This window comes from Mytilus californianus, unplaced genomic scaffold (assembly GCF_021869535.1).
Source record: "Mytilus californianus isolate M0D057914Y unplaced genomic scaffold, xbMytCali1.0.p SCAF_3, whole genome shotgun sequence".
In the NCBI taxonomy this organism is placed as follows: domain Eukaryota; kingdom Metazoa; phylum Mollusca; class Bivalvia; order Mytilida; family Mytilidae; genus Mytilus; species Mytilus californianus.
In genome coordinates, this window is record NW_026262679.1 from 111075078 (window position 1) to 111096377 (window position 21300).

Below are 21300 nucleotides of genomic sequence, written 5' to 3' on the forward strand. Positions count from 1 at the left end.
ATTATAGTTCTCTTGTTAATGATTAGTCAGGCAATATTCCTTGGTGTATATTTTGGAGGTAAGTAATAGCAATCATTATTATAGTTCTCTTGTTAATGATTAGTCAGGCAATATTCCTTGGTGTATATTTTGGGAGTAAGTAATATCAATCATTATTATAGTTCTCCTGTTAGTGATAGGTCTGGCAATATTCCTTGGTGTATATTTTGGTAGTAAGTAATAGCAATCATTATTATAGTTCTCCTGTTAATGATAGGTCTGGCAATATTCCTTGGTGTATATTTTGGGAGTAAGTAATAGCAATCGTTATTATAGTTCTCCTATTAATGATAGGTCTGGCAATATTCCTGGTTATATGTTTTGGGAGTAAGTAATAGGCATAATTATACCCCGTTGAATAAAGTTCCGTAGGGTATAATTTTTTTGACCCATCCAAAGTCTGTCAGTCCTGTTCTTGTCATCGCAACTCCTATGAAACCACACAACAGAATTTCATGAAACCTTTTAGATAATAAGGGTAAACTTTGAAGATGTGCCTATTGACAGGAAATTATGATTCTTTTTTTTCTAGGAGTTTTGCCCCTTTGAACTTAGAATTTTTGCCTTAACATACTACTGCAACAGTTTGTTATTGCAACTCCTCTGAAACCACACAACATAATTTCCTGAATCTTCCTTGATGATAAGGGCATAATATATAGATGTTCATATCCACAAATAATTATTATCAGTTGACTTTTGTAGGAGTTATGAGTCTATGAACTAAGGAATCTAGTGAGATTTTGTTTGCCCAGTGACATTGTGGGGGTGTGGGGTATGTGAGTGTGCTCACAAAGGTTCTTTAATAAGTTTTCATGTTGAAATTAGGTTGGATTTATTCCTCCATGTATATCTTGATGGTAGGTTATAGCACATCCATAACTCATCAATTTCCGGTTTATTGCATACTTAAAGCAGGGATCTCAATAGTAAGCCTCAGCTCACAGTTCACCTTTTTGAAAATTACATCTATAGTTCATAGATTTTTGGTCCTCAATGCACTGCAACTTTGTACTTTATTTGGCCTTTAAAACGTTTTAGATTCAAGCGTCACAGATGAGTCTTTTGTGGACAAAGCATGCTTCTGGTGTACAAAATTTGAAGTCTGGTATTTATGATGAGTTTATCTATAAGGAATTGAAATATTACATGATTTATAATATCTTTATTCAATGATCTGCTTTTATTACTGTAGCTTGATAGTAATAGCTGTTTTTACCACACTGCATTAATTGTTACAAAGAGGCCATAATTAACGCTGTATTATCCAGAAATTCATCAAAAGAAGACTGTTCCTAGTTTTTAGATGCCTTTTGTTGACCAACTTTAATAATCACCAGACAAACAGTTATACAAAATAAACAGAACATAATTTTGTAAACATTTTGATGTTCAAATTTAAGTAGGATTCCTCAACTTTCTCTATTTGTCCATGTGAATGAAACGAATGCAGGGGATAATATTTGATAATTTTCATTGCAATACTTGGGCAAATTAGTTATAAATTTTCTCTTTCGGTTTGATTCTTACACAATTACATTTCATATCTGAAGATGTACCTTAAATTGTTTTATTTTTATGTTTTTTTTTATTTTCATAAGCTCTGATCATTTCAAAATATCAATTCAATAAAATTTCTAATTTAAGTAATGGACAAACCAGACACAGTTTCTAAGGAACCACAGTATGAAAAAGGTATGTTTTATCATATGTCCCACTTATATATTTGAATGGTTATTTACAAATTTAAGAAAATGAAATATGAAGTGGTATCATGCTCATGAAACAATCTGAAAAGTAACAGTTTTTCAATTGAAGTTTATAGCTGTTCTTCATCTAAGCAGTTACTGATTACAAGTGAACCAAACAACTATCTTAGAGTAAGATAATGACGATCCCTGACATTGAGTTAATTGGTACTCTTAGAGTAAGATGAAGCCAATCCATGAAGTTGAGTATATTGGTACTCTTATATTCAAGGATGACTGTTCAATTGTTCTTGATGATGCAGGAGTTGTCAGTAAATTTGATTACTTTTAAAGATTTAAACATCATCTGATTATCACCTGCATTTAACAACAAAAAACTTTGGTCATTTTAAATGAAGAACTTTTTGTTGTGTTTCTTTTTAAAATGGAAATATATTTGTGGTAAAAAATCTAGTTTATTTAAAATACTTGTTCATGAAAATAACACTTTATTTATGTCTTGTATCCGAAGCGATTTTCTATATTAACCTTCATCAGGATCGCTCAAACTCTTGAAAGGTCAAGGATGTGTAAGACCTAAACACATGAACACTATTTGACCAAAAGTTTGTCCCAAGTAGTGTTTTTTGTTCTTTAGTGATTTTGGTATCGATGGCATATCTTGTTAAGAATTATTCAAAATTTGACCAAAACTGACATTACAATACAGATAATGCATACTTGAGGAATAATTTTTAATGTGATGTGACAAAAAGAAATTATTTTGTTTAAATAGTTTTATCACATGTGTATTTTCATGTGAAATTTGTAGTATTTTGGCCTAATTAAAAAAACATCAAATTCTTAGGGCCAATTTTAACCCTTCCTGAACTTACTCCTTTTGTAGGCTTATGATAATTTATGGCTAGCCATATTGTATAGACACCTGTCTATTGATTATTGAAGTCTTGATGTCTAATGGACTTTATGTGCAGTAAGAATGTATCGATTTATAATTCTCATCTCCTTTTATTCATATTATAACTTTCAATAAAATTTGTTCTCATCAGTAATGAATGAAATCCATGGATTACCTTAGCTGACTTAGTCCCATTGTATTTGACCTAAACTGAGATATATTGATAGTTGGTCAATCAGATTTATTTACTACAATGTACTATGTTAAGCTGAGTATTATATATACCAGTAGTCATGTTCTGCCCCAATTATTTTATATGAATGGACACTATATTATAAGGCTAAAACTTTAAATCATTGATTATCATTCACAAAAATGGTATTTAACCATTAATTTATCTATCTGGGTTTATAGAAGCTTTTCAAATCATGTCCCAGATACGGGTTTTTCAAACATTAGGAATTTTATAAAGTACATTTAGTAAAAAAATTAACCAAAATACAACAGATGACTTTTCAGTTGTATCAGAACACCAGTCCACAGTGTATATAGTATTATTTTGATATCTACATATAGTAGTCCTTGAATTATTCCCCATGTGTGATGAGTTTTTTTTCTTTTTCCGAGTTGGCTGCAGCAGTGTAATGCCAAACTATAATTTTCAAATAGTTTTCATTTGATAGGATGTATTTACCTATTTCTTCGATCAATTGTAGTCTGAATATAACATGTGGATTAAAGGGAAACCTCAAGGTGGAATAATTTTAAATATCATATTACATAACATTTAAATATGTTTCAGTGATAGGATTAAGCAGCACATTTTCCTGTTTTCTTTATAAAGATATCAGCAGTAAAAAACAACCTGCATAAAAGAAACAAAATGAAAATGTCTATACATATACATTTATGTGTTCCCTTTAAATTTAATTGACGATATTTGTGACCTGAGGCAACATATCTTTTCATCAGAGACATTTAATGTTTGTATAGGATGAACCTTATTATCTGTTGTCTTACAAAACAGTCCTGAAGGTATCTTCGCACAAATATATTAGTCACAGTCATATTCCCAGCCAGGTTTAAAGAATATTATTTCATTGTTATTTGAATGAGTGGTTGGTTGTATTAAAATGGTTCTGCAAATTAAAAGAAGTGACACTTATATAATTCTCACAATAATAGGTCTTTGTATTGGCTGTTTTTATTATTTCATCGCCAACACAGTACGTGAAAATCTTCGATCAATACCTTCCATAAAGAAAATACTGTTTTATATTAAATATCTTTTCAGAAAGCATTCCACAAAATAGTTTTTGGCATTTGACTGTTTTGTTTGTTGTTTTTTCAATGAATGGCTTTTTGAATAAAGACTAGATAAGATGATGTATGTAATATGTGAAAGTCAAATCTTTACACTTTTATTACAGTATAATAGAAAATATGGTGTGGTAAGAGGGGTCTATATTACTAGGATCTGACCAAACAATGCCTTTATAAATATATAAGTCAAGGTTAATATTTGTAAACATTACAGGCAGGTCAAGTTTAGAACTGAGGGGTTTTATTGAAGGATAAACTTCCAATAATTATGCTACAGAATAATTATGAATTTTCATACCATCCATTCCTCAATGTTTATTCCCCCCTGTAGCAACTCTTTTCAGTCTTTTGACTTAACAAAGTGTGATACTTCAATGAATAGAAGATGATGTAAGGGTGTTTGTCAGGGAGACAGCAACCCAACAACACAATAAGCAAAATACATATAAAGTATACATACAGTCTTCATGGATAGACAACTCACAAGTGCCTATTCAATTATGTCAAGCTCTAAATTCATTAGTCTAGAAAAATAGACACATGAAATTTGGCAGGTTTACATTAGTTTTTGAGATTTCAACACACACCTTTAATCATTTAATGTTTATTTGGTGTAGTAACCCTGACTGTAATTAAACAGGTAACATTGAAGTACTTAAAATAATGTTGTTTAAAAGCAAAATAAAAGTCAGTTGGAAAGTAGCTGCTTAACTTTTATATTCAGCAATATGTCTCTACACAAAATCCCACAATAAAACAGTTGCTATCTTTTCTAAGAAGCTGTATTCATTTTTTAAACTTACAGTTCAAGAAAGGGAATTTAAGACCCATTTTTGGCTAAAGAAAATGAAGTTTTTAAGAACTACTTCAAAGGAGTAGGTCCGATAAGGGCCGATTTTGGCCTCAAATTTCAGGTTCATCTGATGAAATATTTTGGACACTTTTTAAACACTCAAGTGTCTACTTTAGTAGATTCAATTAGTTTATCTGTAAGATTTGGGCCGATTTAGTCACTAAAGACGCTTAAATTCAGGCTTAAATATTAAAAATCTATCAATTATGCCATAATATGTCACTTTTCAGATGGTTTTTGTCAAAGATGAAAGTGGCCGCATTCGTGTTCATCCTCGACCTTTATATATGATATGTATTATCATCAAATACAACTAACATTTAAATATTAAGAATGAACACGAATGCGGCCACTTTCATTTAAGACGAAAACCGTCTAAAAATTAACTCAAATGCTTAAATTGTGAAGATTTCAGTAATTTAGCATGACTTGTGCATACATGTGCATTGTATTGTCAAAAACAGCCCATATTTATGTAACAGAAGTATTCTTCTTTCCAATAAATAGCTAAAAGTTTACATTTTAACAATTTTGTCAAACTGCTATATTTTGGGGCCAAAAAGGGGTCTTACTGGACCTACTCCTTTACTCGTAATATAGAGAAATGCATAAAATCAAGAAATGTATGTTAATAAGGATTTATGTTTTTATGATGTAACAATTTGGTGTAAGAATGGATATATTTCATGAAAATGAAGAAAAATGCTGATTTTCTAAATGGTTCCATCCAGAACTTTTTCAAATAAGAAACTTATCTTTATTTTCTTTAAACATTTTGCTTTAGTCATGTTAGGGCAAATTTAAGAACATGTATAGTTATTTTTGAATATGCCCTAAATTTGGGGCCAAATAAGGACATTATTGCCCCTACATCTTCTAGAACAAATATATTTTCTTAGATATATAAACCTGTTATTAATGTTTATTTCATTATATTTATTGCAGGAAAGTTTCAGACTTCTATGAAGATCAATAAACCATATGATGCTGCATATGCAAATCAAAATAGTCAACAATATATAGACATGAAAACAAAATTAGAAAGGCAGGTAAGTTCAACTGTAATCAAATCAACAGCTACAGACAGTAACATTACCAGTGAATTGATATCTAAAAATGAAAATGACCGTTTGTTAAGATGTATACAAGTACATGTATATTCCCTTTACTTTTTCTTTTTATGCCCCACCTAGGGGCATTATGTTTTTTCGGTCTGTGCGTCTGTTTGTCCGTCCGTCCGTCTGGTTTAAAGTTTTTGGTCAAGGTAGTTTTTGATGAAGTTGAAGTCTAATCAACTTGAAACTTAGTACCCATGTTCCCTATGATATGATCTTTCTAATTTTAATGCCAAATTAGAGTTTTGAACCCAATTTCACCCTCCATTGAACATAGAAAATGATAGTGCGAGTGGGGCATCCGTGTACTATGGACACATTTTTGTTTCTTTTTTCATTGTTAAAATCTTGATTATAACATTAAGCAAACAACAATAAATTTTGTTGACACCATTACTTTAATTTTTATCAAGCCTGTAACAAAACAATTCAAACCAAAAAAATGAACAGCCTGATTTATCCTAAACACATTAAATGAAAAACAACTATGACAAACAGAAACTAATGACATTCATTGAATTACAGACTCCTGAATTTGGACAGGCACATATAGAATGTTGCAGGGTTAAACATGCTTGTGAGAGCTCAACCCTCCCCTAAACAGGGACAGTGGTAAAACAGCACAACATAACAAATTGTAAAATAAGTTGGGAATGGTTTGACTCATCAGATTGGCACAAGCACAAAAAACAACTAACATAAAGAAAAAAGACACAAAGTACCCATAAGAGTACTCACAGTTACTGAAAGCTAATTCGAAGCCAATAGCAACTAATAAATGAATCACGTTCTTCCAGACTAAAGTATCAATCAGTTCACATCCAACAGATTTAATGTAAAGACGTCAATGTAAATTATGATATGAACTTTAAAATATATATGTCAAATTAGGTTTTAACCAATTATATTTCATGATTCCCTGAACATGGAAAATTGTGAGTAGTGCATGGTGTCCTACAAACACATATTCTTAAAGGAGTAGGTCCAGTAAGACCCCTTTTTGGCCCCAAAATATAGCAGTTTTACAAAATTGTTAAAATGTAAACTTTTAGTTATTTATTGGAAAGTAGAATGCTTCTGCTACATAAATATGGGCTGTTTTTGACAATACAATGCACATATATCGGGTACTAGCATCATTAAGTCATGCTAAATTACTGAAATCTTCACAATTTTAGTATTTTAGTTAAATTTTAGACGGTTTCCGTCTTAAATGAAAGTGGCCCCATTGTGTTCATTCTTAATATTTAAATGTAAGTTGTATTTGATGATAATACATAACATATATAAAGGTTGAGGATGAACACGGATGCGGCCACTTTCATTTTTGACAAAAACCATCTGAAAAGTGACATCTTTTGGCATATTGGATAGATTTTTCATATTTAAGCTGTAATCGGAGCGTTTTTAATGACTCAATCAGTTAAAATCTTTCACATAAACTAATTGAATCAACTGAAATAGACACTTAAGTGTTTAAAAAGTGTCCAAATTCTTTCGTTAGATGAACCTGAAATTTGAGGCCAAAATCGGCCCTTACCGGACCTACTCCTTTGAATTAGTCTTGAAAACAACATTCTTTATATTGTAGCTAACATCTATGTATCAAGGCTCTGCTTTAAAGAATGACTTTCAAGGAGTAACAGTAACAGGACTAAGGTGAGTTTAACTTGAACGGCTAAAAACTACTTCAGATGAAGAACAGCAATAAAAGCAATGTTCCTTTGCTACACTAAACAAGTACTTTCAAGGTCAGTTTAAGTCAAAGAATAATGGCCAGTATAAACTTAAAGGGCTAAAAAACTAAGAAAAATGTGCAGGTAAAAAATAAAAACCAAGATTAGGTAAACACAAATACCTGATGTACAAAATACAATCCAAACAACAATAGTGAACAAATATATAGCCTGCAAAAACTGAAGTACAAACAGATGTTCCTATGGCAATGCATATTACTGGACTTATAGAATAGATCGAAATATTAAATTTCAGTTTTTGCATTGAAAGTTAAAAGAGGGGATATTGATCATTGATATTTTACATGAAAAGAGGACTAGAATGTGTGATTAACAACTGCTTGCAAATAAAAAAAAAAAGATGTGTGAATGCCACTTTAAAAGCAGTGGTGTTTAGAGTGTGGTCAGCCTTGTCTAAAAAACAAGGGATGGACAGATGACAATGTACTTTTGCACAATTGAAGAGTTTAAGGCAGATATTAGTACGCTGATGTTGCACACTTCGAAAGATGCACTGTCAATTTAACAGTTTGCGTCATTACATCAAATTTAAATCAAAAATCAAGTTTTTATGTCAATCATTGTTTATATGATGCCCAACTGATTACCATGATTGCCTGTTGTTACTATTTTTTCAAATCAGTATAAGACATAAAATGTCCAGCTGGCTCAAATTTTTTTTTGAAGCCCTGACCTGTATACTTCTGTTTCAGCCAAGGCAGTTTAGTAGTAGACTATATAATAACATTAAACCAAAATACAATACAGACAGTTGGTACTGTACAGCAAGCTACAGAACAAAGTGTACAGCAAATTAAGGATGATTCAACATCTTCATCTGATTTGATCAAGGCTGTAGATGAAGTAACTGTGACATCAGTCATTGGTAAGAATAATTTATTAAAGAATTTAACCCTAAAACCTAGGAACTTCTGACTCCATACACAACAATTTACATTAGTTTAATCCAGCCACTATATATTCAATTCATAGCATTGGTGTTTGTCATTATTAGTATTTGTAAAGGTTGTTTGTCTCACACTTATATATGTTAATAGATGATTATGAGATGACCCTATTTTTGAATTCAGATTTCAGGCCATGGGAAAAGGGGATTTACTGAAAATTTAGAATTAATGTTTGCAATTGTTATTGCGTTTTTAAAAGAATTTACAGTAATTTACATGAAATTAAGGGCCTACAAAATACACGCAAATATTCATTAAATGAATAGCACTTTAGTTACTGTGAAATTAACATCAAGCTTAACCCAGTATACTAAAATACTGAAATAAAACATATTCATTATTTCATGGATTGTAATGTTAATTATGAAAATAAGAGACATTAAGCTTCATAGACTATGCTTCCATCTATCAGCCTGTCTATTCATCTGTCAGCTTGTCTGTTTATCCATCCTGTATTAGGTTAAAGTTTTAGGATAAGGTAGTTTGCCATGAAATTAGTTATCACATCAACTTGTAACTTGGGTTTAGGTTAAATTTTAGGATAAGGTACAAATGTAGTTTGCCATGAAATTAGTGATTACATCAACTTGAAACTTGGATTTAGGTTAAATTTTTTAATAAGGATAAGGTAGTTTGGTACACATGTTCATCATGATGTAATGCTTTTAAAATAGTACGCCTAATTACAGTTCTGACCCCAGATTTTGCAGTTCACTGACCATGAACACATAATCTCATTATTATGTTTTTGATTGTGTATTGTTATTGTTATTCAACAGATTTGATTTTCAATGTGTGTTTTTTAATGGTTATAATTTGCTTTGTTTTTCTATTATGCTAATAACAGGAGAGGACTTAATAATGTTGCTTTAACTTGTGTCCAACTGTTTTAGATTTTAATAGCAAATGAAATATGTTAAAGTTAATCTAAGTTATTGATGAGATTATTTTTAATTTTTTCAAAATTGTCATTCAGAATTCTTAAATATTTTATTGAAATTTGAAAAAATAAATTGAGATGTACATAACACAATATCCTTTGTTTTTAGTGTCACAAACAACAACTTCCACTACTACAACAACAACAAATGCTCCAACTACTACCACTACCAAGGCAACAACTACATTGGTTGTGACAACAGAAGATGCTCAGCCGTCAACGACAACATCCAAAGCGCCAACTACTACCCCTACAAAAGCATCAACAGAAGAGATTTTTACAACACAAGAATCTCAGCTGTCAACGACAACAACCAAAGCGCCAACTACTACCACAACAAAATCATCAACAGAAGAGATTTTTACAACACAAGATGCTCAGCCTTCAACGACTACAACCAAAGCACCAACTACTACCACAACAAAAGCATCAACTGCAGAGGTTTTTACAACAGAAGATGCTCAGCCATCAATGACAACAACCAAAGCGCCAACTACTACCACTACAAAAGCATCAACTGCAGAGGTTTTTACAACAGAAGATACTCTGCCATCAACGACAACAACCAAAGCACCAACTACAGGTACTACTAAATTAGCTATTACTGAAGTTGAAATAACAAAACAAGTTACTCAACAGCAGAGTACAGATAGAGCCGTTTCTCAAGCTAAAACAACTACACAATCTGTTGTTTCTGAAGCTAAAACAACAACAACACAATTTGTTAGTACCCAAGAACAAACAACAGGAGTAGTTTCTCCTGAACAGACAACCACTAAAGTTGTTCTTACTCAAGCAAAAACAACAACACAATCTGTTGTTACCCAAGAACATACAACTGCAGAAATAGTTATTACTCAAGGCAAGACAACAACACAATCTCTTGTGACCCCAGAACTAACAACAACCCAAATTAAGACAACAACAACACCACCAACAGGTAAGGGTGTTTTCCTCCCTTACTCATTCACATATATTTCTTTTTTTGTTTGACCAGTTAACATTGTCTTCTCTCTGTGTGCACTGGTTTTATAAGTAATTCATATTATACAATGTCTACTGTAAATTCTGAATTGTTGCGAGATTTTTATTAATGTGAATAATGCAACTGGGTGAGTATCGCAATAGTCAGAACTTGCATTCTGATATCTGATACATATATCTGTATATGCAGATTATCCTGAAATTACAATAATAAATCACACATTTTTGTATATTCTTCAAAAATCCCAGTAATGAATGCACGCAAAAATTTCTGAATTTACAGTATTTGAAGTTGCACTTTATAGCTATGATAATTAAAAATACCTCATCACCCATAATTTCTATATATGTGAAAAGTCTAACAATATTTTGTTTGTCACTTATATACTTATTTTCATATTTAATCACAGTGGTGAAAATTAATTTATTTAGATTTTTATTTTTTTTATATTAAAAATGGTATAGAGACTGAGTTTGAGTGTATTTAACTTGGACTTCTATTTAATGTTTAATTTCTATATTCATACTATTTTATGTTTAATTTCTATATTCATAGGATTTTTATCTTATTGGAGCACAACATATTTTTTAGTAATCTTTATTCTGATTTTTAAGTTAACATAAAAATGTTGAAACTTCATGTAAAGACAGCTTTTAAAGTATTTCTTATATTCAATTTACCCTTTCAATTTTGTATTTATTGATTGATCATGAAGTTAGAAATTTTTAGCTCACCTGGCCGTCTGTTAACTTTTACAAAAATCTTCTCCTCTGAAACTACTGGGCCAAATTTAACCAAACTTGGCCACAATCATCATTAGGGTATCTAGTTTGAAAATTGTGTCCGATGACCCGGCCTGCCAACCAAGATGGTGGACATTGCTAAAATAGAACATAAGGGTAAAATGCAAGTTTTTTTGAAAACCGTTATAAATAGAGAAAATCTGCCATGGTCATAAATGTTCAGAATTTTGAGCTCTACCAATTGTCAGACGACTTCTTATAATAAATGACAAATTTTACCATTTTTTTTCTTCATTTTTGCCTATTATCTAGATCTTTAAATCAATATTTGGAGAGAGAAAAACTTTAAATTGCAAAAATGATCAGCAAGACAAGTTCTACAAATAAGTCTGCATGGTCGAAATCTTCAGTCGACTCCTTATTAGAGTTATTTGCCCTTTGATGATTACCAATTTTTTGCGTTTTTGCCTTATACCATAAAAAATATAGTAGATAGATAGAAACTTAAATAAGCAAAAATGATCAGCAAGACAAGATCTACAAATAAGTCTGCATGGTCGAAATCTTCAGTGGACTCCTTATTAGAGTTATTGCCCTTTGATGATTACCATTTTTTTGCGTTTTTGCCTTATACCTTAAAAAATGTAGTAGATAGATAGAAACTTAAATAAGCAAAAATGATCAGCAAGACAAGATCTACTATTAAGATAATTATGGAGGAAATCGTCAACGACTCCTTATTGGAGTTATTGCCCTTTAATGACGATTTTTACCATTTTTTTTGCGTTTTGCCTTATATGATAAAAATTAAAATAGATAAATAGACACTTTTAATCACAAAAATGATCAGCAAGGCAAGATCTACTAACAAGTCAAATTTTGCAGATATAGTTAGTAGACTTTCACTCTTTATAGGAGTGATTGTCCGTAAATGAGGATTTTTTTTTTACCCTGTTTTGTATTTTGAGCAAAAATTAAAGAAGATAGAGAGAAACTAAACAGACAGCATTAACATCAACAAAACAGAGATTTTCATCTTGAATTCTATTCTCGTCTACAATGTTGGAGAGTGTCCTTTGTTGAATATGCACATAGGCCAGTATGAGCGACACAGGCTCTTTAGAGCCTCTAGTTTCATCACATGTGAAATATATATTAGACATCTACAAAACAATGAATTGCTGATTTTTCTTATATTATGTAGACGTACCATCTGTTTCATTATCCAAAGTATCCTACAGTGTTGCCAATGGCAGTGTGACCTTGGATTGTAGTGTGACCTCTACTTTAGTTGTTAGCAATGTGTTCTGGCAGAGACAAGTACTTGGTGATATAGAAACAATCAATTCTCAAACAGATACCAACAAATACACTGGTAGTAGTACCAGCAATCCGTCCTTGACCATATTAAATGTCCAGCCAAGTGATGAAGGATCTTATGTGTGTTTCGCATCCAGTTCTGCAGGTCAAGGTCACAGTGGCATCACCAAACTTAGTGTTACAGGTGGTGAGTACATCTTGGATTTTTTTCTTGTTTTAAAAGTTGGTATCATATATTTAAAAGAAAATTACAAACTTTAAGGTAAAACTGATATTTTTCTTATTTTTATAAAAATGCAATTGTTTTTATAACAAAAGACTGATAAGAATCCTGACTTATGTTAGGGACATGTCCATACTTTATCTTACTTTTTTAATTTGTTTTTACAGTTGGTAATCCATGTACTGACTCTAGTTTACTTGTGTCTCCTTCCTTGGCATGTGTTGCTGCCTCTTCAGGAGATTTAATTAGAAATAACATCACTACGAAAGAAAGATGCAGGTTTGTTGAAATATTGTAACTTCATTAATTAGATTTTAGCTTTTACATATTTTGGAATTGTATTTAGTTGATCAGTAACTTGTTTTAAAGGCAAGGTATGAATTGCAACCTTGTAGGCATCTACACTCTGGAATATAGATTGAAAATAGACTATTTTCATATTAAAGACTTTTAACTCAACAGTATAACATATTTTGACAGGTTACCTACTCTTTGATAGAACATTCTGGTACTGGTTCAAGTAAGAACAACCAAAAGAAGTAAAATCTAGCCTACAATCGGTGCAATTTTGGGGAAAATTCTATGTTTTCTGATGGTATAGAAAACACAAAACAGTAAAATCTTTCCTCAAATCTTTTTTCTTGATGCAACAGGTATTTTTTTTGTCTCACTTGTAAAGAAAGTCCCAGAATGAGAGACATAGGGATACAATCGTGTAGGGGCGACAGCCTAAACTATTTGTATCAAGCTTTATATTTCAGAAGCTAGAAGATCTGGATGCTGCATACCTTGTATGCAGATACCTTATATTACAAAGTTTCCTTCGGTCCATTGTCCCTAACCTCATTTTCATGGTTCAGTGACTGCTTGAAATTATTTTTTTTAATTTTTGTTGGTCAATGTTTAGACTTTGTGGTTTGGTCTGTTTCTCAGGTACTATAAGCAATAGAACCACTTTATTTGATGAATGCAATGGTTGTAAGATTTCATAGACTTTCAACATGAATTCAATGATAACTAATACTGGCGAGACATTTTAGCGCACTTGTTTAATTATGAAATTTGATAGACCCTTATTCTTATAGTCAGCAGATCTTTTCCTTATGTATTATTTCATGGATAATGTTTATCAATTTTGAATGTTTGTTGTTTTATTTGACAGCTCTTTCTTCTTGTTATTTAACAAAAGAGAACACTGCTATTAATAGATTACTGTATATTCAGAAATTAATGCATCACATTAATTGGATCACACATTTAAACCAGTTAATGGTGATTTGCAATAATCAATGAATAAAGGAAAATCACTATCGTAATCATGACTGCTGGTTTTTATTATCGTGAATTTGATACTGTTGCATTTTTTTCATTAATAAAAACATCGCAATAATTTCTGAATATACAGTATGTAAAATTTTCTTACAGCATACTTATGGGAACTATTTTACCCTGTATCATAAATAAGATAAAAACAGATTATAGTGGAAGGATGTGTACAGAGGAACAAAAACATAACATTATTGTCGATAACAGGGAGAGTATTGGTAATATGCTCAATGTTGATCCTATGTCATGTAAGTTTGTTTATCAATAACAAGATTAAAAGGAGAGGGCAGAAATCTCATAAAACCAGTTTAAATTTGCTACATGATCATGTGCCTTTCCAAAGATATAAATAAATGTTTCACATGCTCAACCTTCCCAACATGAGAACAAATTGTAAAAATCAGTAAGAAAGGGCTTGACTCAGCAAATCAGCATGAAGCAAAAAACCAAAATGATGAAAAAAAAAAAACACAATTTGGTGTCATTCAACACAAAAAATTTGTTATTATATAAAAGATATAAAAAAAAACTAATTAAATTATATTTTTGTTCAAAACCAGTCAAACAGAAAATGAATCCCAAAATTGAACAATATAAAATATATGTAACATTTTTCTACTGCTAAAAGTTGCCAGTGAAAAACACTAGAGGTTTTGGAAGTTTTTCATTAAAAAATTGTCTGTCAGGAAGAAGAACTGTCCAATTTATTCCATTTATAATTTAAATTTAATCTTAAATTTTATTCAGGTTTACCAACATCATCTTGTACAGACATAGAAGCCATTACATACTATATACCAGTTATATGTGAATCTCAAATCAACTCCCTCAGATCATTTGGAAGTTGTAGGTAAGATATGTGAATCTCAAATCAACTCACTCAGATCATCAGGAAGTTGTAGGTAAGATATGTGAATCTCAAATCAGTTCCCTCAGATCATTTGGAAGTTGTAGGTAAGATATGCAAATCTCAAATCAACTCACTCAGGTCATTAGGAAGTTGTAGGTAAGATATGTGAATCTCAAATCAACTCACTCAGATCATCAGGAAGTTTTAGGTAAGATATGTGAATCTCAAATCAATTCCCTCAGATCATTTGGCAGTTGTAGATAAGATATGTGAATCTCAAATCAACTCACCCAGATCATCTGGAAATTGTAGGTAAGATATGTGAATCTCAAATCAACTCCTTCATGTCATTAGGAAGTTGTAGGTAAGATATATGAATCTCAGATCAACTCCTTAATGTCATTAGAAAGTTGTATGTAAGATATGTGAATCTCAGATCAACTCACTCAGGTCATCAGGAAGTTGAAGGTAAGATATGTGAATCTCAGATCAACTCCTTCATGTCATTAGGAAGTTGTAGGTAAGATATGTGAATCTCAAATCAACTCCTTCATGTCATTAGGAAGTTGTAGGTAAGATATGTGAATCTCAAATCAACTCACTCAGATCATCAGGAAGTTGTAGGTAAGATATGTGAATCTCAAATCAACTCCTTCATGTCATTAGGAAGTTGTAGGTAAGATATGTGAATCTCAAATCAACTCACTCAGATCATCAGGAAGTTTTAGGTAAGATATGTGAATCTCAAATCAATTCCCTCAGATCATTTGGCAGTTGTAGATAAGATATGTGAATCTCAAATCAACTCACCCAGATCATCAGGAAATTGTAGGTAAGATATGTGAATCTCAAATCAACTCCTTCATGTCATTAGGAAGTTGTAGGTAAGATATATGAATCTCAGATCAACTCCTTAATGTCATTAGAAAGTTGTATGTAAGATATGTGAATCTCAGATCAACTCACTCAGGTCATCAGGAAGTTGAAGGTAAGATATGTGAATCTCAGATCAACTCCTTCATGTCATTAGGAAGTTGTAGGTAAGATATGTGAATCTCAAATCAACTCCTTCATGTCATTAGGAAGTTGTAGGTAAGATATGTGAATCTCAAATCAACTCACTCAGATCATCAGGAAGTTGTAGGTAAGATATGTGAATCTCAAATCAACTCCTTCATGTCATTAGGAAGTTGTAGGTAAGATATTTGAATCTCAAATCAACTCACCTAGATCATCAGGAAGTTGTAGGTAAGATATGTGAATCTCAAATCAACTCACCTAGATCATTAGGAAGTTTTGGAAAAGATATGTGAATCTCAAATCAACTCCTTCATGTCATTAGAAAGTTGTATATAAGATATGTGAATCTCAGATCAACTCACTCAGGTCATCAAGAAGTTGTAGGTAAGATATGTGAATCTCAGATCAACTCACCCAGATCATTAGGAAGTTGTAGAAAAGATATGAATCTCAAATCAATAGACCACTTTCGAGTTTATCCGTCACCGGAAAAAAATCGTCAATTATGCGCGCCTTTATGACGTCATTTACCAGATAGAGGGGATCGCCTGTATCCCTGCACTATAAACGTTCATCAAGCGTCTTAGTGATCGTCATTGTGCAGGATAAACTAGATATAATATTCGTTCTGTAGGTACTTAATCACAATTCCCTAATGACAGCTGTGCTTAAAGACAATTATGACAATTTAATTTGCCGAATAATTCGTGCAACATAGCATTATAGTTTTCCAACCACACGCTCAACATTGGAACGGATTGACGACGCCCCTAAACGCACGAATGATGTTCACTAAAACCAAAGTTTTTGAAGGAAATGCATCGAACTCGAAAGTTGTCTATTTCATGTCATTAGGAAGTTGTAGGTAAGATATGTGAATCTCAGATCAACTCACTAAGGTCATCAGGAAGTTGAAGGTAAGATATGTGAATCTCAGATCAACTCACCCAGATCATTAGGAAGTTGTAGAAAAGATATGTGAATCTCAAATCAACTCCTTCATGTCATCAGGAAGTTGTAGGTAAGATATGTGAATCTCAAATCAATTCACTCAGATCATTAGGAAGTTGTAGGTAATTTCTACTTATTCAAGAGTCGGTCCAAATTCAACTAATGTACATAAGCCACTGACAACAGAGATCCCCTATATAAAGAGATATATGTGACGAGATCCACAGATAACAGTATTCTAACTATTTTTTTTATTCCAGTGACTTTTCCGATGCTTTGAAGTGTTATTACTACCACATTGGTAAAGATAAATGTGATATGACCCAGTACATATACACAGTCAGTACTAACTATACAAAGTGGCTAGAAGATATAAAGAAACCAGAACTAAATTCATGTAATGGTAGGTATTCAATTTACTCTTTGATTTCTGTTATGTATAACACGGATGCTTATGTGGTTACCCTAATTCCAAGGGATAGAAAAAAACCCAACTTTCTGTTCTACAAAGATACTTGAGTCCATGTATAAAATGTAAAAATATTTAATTTGTGATTTTTTAAATATTTTTTTAATATTTTTTTATATTTCATGTATATTAAGTAAGCCTCAGGTAACAAGCTTCCAATCGTTGATATGTATTATCAGACATAATTTCGTTGTACCTGAAATTTGGGCAAAGACTTTTAGTACTACTGAATACAAAAAAATCTTCATATTCAGTTAACATAATTGGTTGATTGAATGTTGGTTGCTTAACGTCCAGTGGCAAAGTTACCATGAAACAATATCGCAAATGTCATAAGATTTTATTGGAAGGCATCCATTAAATTTACAATGCAACATCACAGGTGCCACAAGTGGAATAGGATCTGCCAACCCTTCCAGAGTACTGAAGATCGACCCCAGTTTTCCGTTGTGTCTGTGTTTCTCTGTCTTTGAATTACTATGTTGTTTTTTGTAGACTATTGGTTGTGTTTTCCTTATTTACTTTTTTGGCCTTTTTTTTTGTCTTGCCTGCAACTTCTGTCGCAGAAAGCGAGATATAGGGATAGTGATCGGACGGCGGCAGAGGTGTTAATAAGTTACTTAATAGCTTAATATTTCAGATGGAAGGAAGAAGACCTGGATGCTTCATACTTTGCATATAGCTATATATATAGATGCCTTATATTATGAAGTTTCTGTCTATTATATGTCCATTGTCCTTGACCTCATTTTCTTGGTTCAGTAACTGCTTGAAAAAAAGTTAAGATTTTTTGTACCATGATTTTTATTTCTCTCTTATGTGTAATAGGAGCCTAAGTATATTTGGTATGTGGCCCGAGAACACAGTTATTTCTTAGTGCATTTCTTTAGACAATAAATTCAAATTAAAAAGATTGCACCTGCTCTATCTCAAAAAGATTTTTACAGTGTAGTGTACTACAGTTGGGACAAATAATATCAAAATTATAGAAAAGTCTACCAGCTCTAACTCAAAATATTGACAATTCTATGTTAAGGGGGTCTAAAATTCAGTTTGACAGCTTCAGACATACTAGTTTTTGACCTTTTTTTAACTGGACCAAATCACTTCTTAACATAAAGATACAGCACTGAAATTTTTTTAACATGTAATTTCATCCCCATGCTTAATATTTCATGCATGAAATATAAAGAAATAAATTTGGAAAGTGTATGAAAAAAATTTGCAAGTTATACACTGACCACGCTAGGGACTATATTTGTAGACAACGAAAATCTAAGGACGATAACTGTGTCCTTGGACCATGTGCTTACCTTGATAGGTCCTTATAACTTTCACTTGACTAAGACCTCAATTCATGGATCAGTGAACAAGGTTAAGTTTTCATGGTCAAGTCCATTTCTCAGATACTATAAGCAATAGCACTACTACATATGGTGTATGGAATGATTGTAAGGTCTACATGCCCAACTGGCAGGTGTCACCTGACCTTGACCTCATTTTCATGGTTCAGTGGTAAAAGTTAAGTTTTTGTAGTTGGGTCTATTTCTCAGATACTATAAGCGATAAGGCCACTAAATTTGGTTTATGAAATGATAGTAAGGTGTACATGACAATCTGGCAGGTTTCATGTGACCTTGACCTCATTTTCATTGTTCATTGGACAATGTACAGTTTTTGTAATTTTGTCAGTTTATCAGATACTATAAGCAATAGGGCAACTATATGTTGGTGTATGGAATGATTGTAAGGTGAACATGTCTGTCTGGAAGGTTTCATATGCCCATGACCTCAATTTAATGGTTTATTGGGTAATGTTAAGATTTTGTGGTTTGATCTGTTTCTCAGGTACATGTACTACTAGCGATAGGACCACTATATTTGGTGTATGGAATGATTGTTAGATGTACATGTCTGTTTGGTATTATTCATCTGATCGTAACCTCATTTTCATAGAACATTGATAATGTTAGGTTTATGTGACACTTGTAGTAAAACCTTCATTATTACAGACTTTCAACATGAATTCATTGATAAGTTAAACACGTGAGACATTTAAGCGTGTGCACTCTTGTTTTCTTAGACACAGTACCTTTATATCTTTACTTCATGGCAATATAATTGTATATTACAAACCTTTGTTTTACAGTTAATATAGACTGGATAAATTCTGGAAGTAAAGTTTCCTTGTGTAATGATCCTGATGCAGTCCATTTGATTGTTAATATGTATTGTCCTAATGACCTGAAGGAGTTTATATCAGCCAGTCAAGATGATAAATGCATGTAAGTGTTTATACTGCAGTTCTACTTTGTGTAGCCAGCGGATTTTGACATTTTTATATTCCAAATACTTAAATTTTTGACATTTGAACTATTGGTATTTTTAAAAGGAAATTGGGGTTTTTTTTATTATAATTAATACGATTAAATACATTTTAATAATCTTATTCTGGTAAGAAGCTTAGCAGTTTTAAGTCAAATTATACTGTTATTTATTGCAAACATTTGAGTGTTTTTTGCATGATGTCATCAATAGTTGTGGAGAATATATTTTCCTTATAATTAATTATGAGAAATGTTGTATTGAAAATTTAGTTCTATTTTCTTTGTAGGAAAGCAAGTAATTTGATTGTATGTATAGAACAACAACTTAAAGCTGTGTTAAAAGCTACATGTACAATAGATAGTATCTATCAACTCATTAGTATGTACCAGTCTCAGATTATAGGAGATTCCAATCAACCCAGTATTCAAGATTGTAAGTTAACGGCTAATATAAATATACTATTCTGCTTATGAAGAAATCTATTTTTACCTCAGTCCCTTGATTCTTCTAAAAAACAATACAGTTGGTTAAAAGAGAAAATGTTTTGGATTGCTGAAAATTGTAGTTTAGAAGAAAAAAAACCACATATTAAGATAATACTTGTTTCTTACTACATGGCACATGCAAGAAAATGCTAACATGTTTTCATACATCTTGAAAGCTAGTACCAGCAGCACATGATATGTTATTAGCCAATACAATAATTAAGATTGTATAAACTAAACTGTGTTTTTTCAATGAAATCCTGAGTAATTTTGATATGAAAATAAATTGCAAATAATTCAAACGATTTTAAGATGCATAAAGTAATTATTTTTTATTACTTTTAACTGATGGGTTATAATATTTTGTGGCATGTTGTTTACATTTTGCTGCAAATTTACACACAGGAAGATCCTGTTCTGTAATTATAATAAGTCTGTTCATTAAAACAAAATGCACAGACTTGCCAGGGAATTACAGGACTAGTACAAAGAAGAAAACCTTTTTTATTGGATGATTTAGAATTAACTTTTATACAAATAATATTTTACAAAGTGGAGACATTTCAAATTTTACACTGAATCTATAGAGAAAAAGGGCATTTAGGGAACCAAGCAATTATATTGAACTGGAAAAAATGGTAAATAATGTACATTTTATCTGAATTGGAAATTTTCAGGTAAACAGAACATAAGATTTACTAAGTAACAGTATTATTTGCTGTGATTGTGTGTTCTGGAAATTTAATAAATTTATTGACATAAACAATGTTCAGATTTTAAAAATGTGAATAGGAAAATGTGTACCTCCCATTTCTAGGAAGAGCTCTATGACATCATTACTAAACATCACCAGATAACAAATATATTGTGACTAAATTTAACTATATATTCAGCTTAATAGTGTTGTTTGGAATCTTTTTTGGTGTTGTGTTATTGAAATGAATAAATTCATGGCAGCTTCTACTTACAAGATCTCTTTTAAATTACTTTTTATAAAAGTTTTGTGAAAGAAAACTTTA

The 21300-nt window shown here is 31.6% G+C and overlaps 1 protein-coding gene across 7 annotated transcripts in view; it reads left to right on the forward strand.

The window, feature by feature from the left end:
- The window catches only part of LOC127735795 (uncharacterized), a 216451-nt gene that overhangs the window by 28655 nt on the left and 166496 nt on the right, over positions 1-21300 (forward strand). For 6 of the 7 annotated variants that reach the window (XM_052246113.1, XM_052246115.1, XM_052246111.1 and 3 more), the window contains 12 exons: positions 1687-1734; positions 5768-5871; positions 7529-7596; positions 8387-8559; positions 9691-10164; positions 12514-12816; positions 13020-13131; positions 14278-14426; positions 14926-15028; positions 17260-17402; positions 19618-19753; positions 20083-20228. In XM_052246113.1, the coding sequence (XP_052102073.1) occupies positions 1687-1734; positions 5768-5871; positions 7529-7596; positions 8387-8559; positions 9691-10164; positions 12514-12816; positions 13020-13131; positions 14278-14426; positions 14926-15028; positions 17260-17402; positions 19618-19753; positions 20083-20228 (1959 nt within the window). Of the gene's footprint in view, positions 1-217; positions 290-1686; positions 1735-5767; positions 5872-7528; positions 7597-8386; positions 8560-9690; positions 10165-12513; positions 12817-13019; positions 13132-14277; positions 14427-14925; positions 15029-17259; positions 17403-19617; positions 19754-20082; positions 20229-21300 lie in introns of those variants that run through there. The other variant, XM_052246117.1, reaches the window with a different exon arrangement.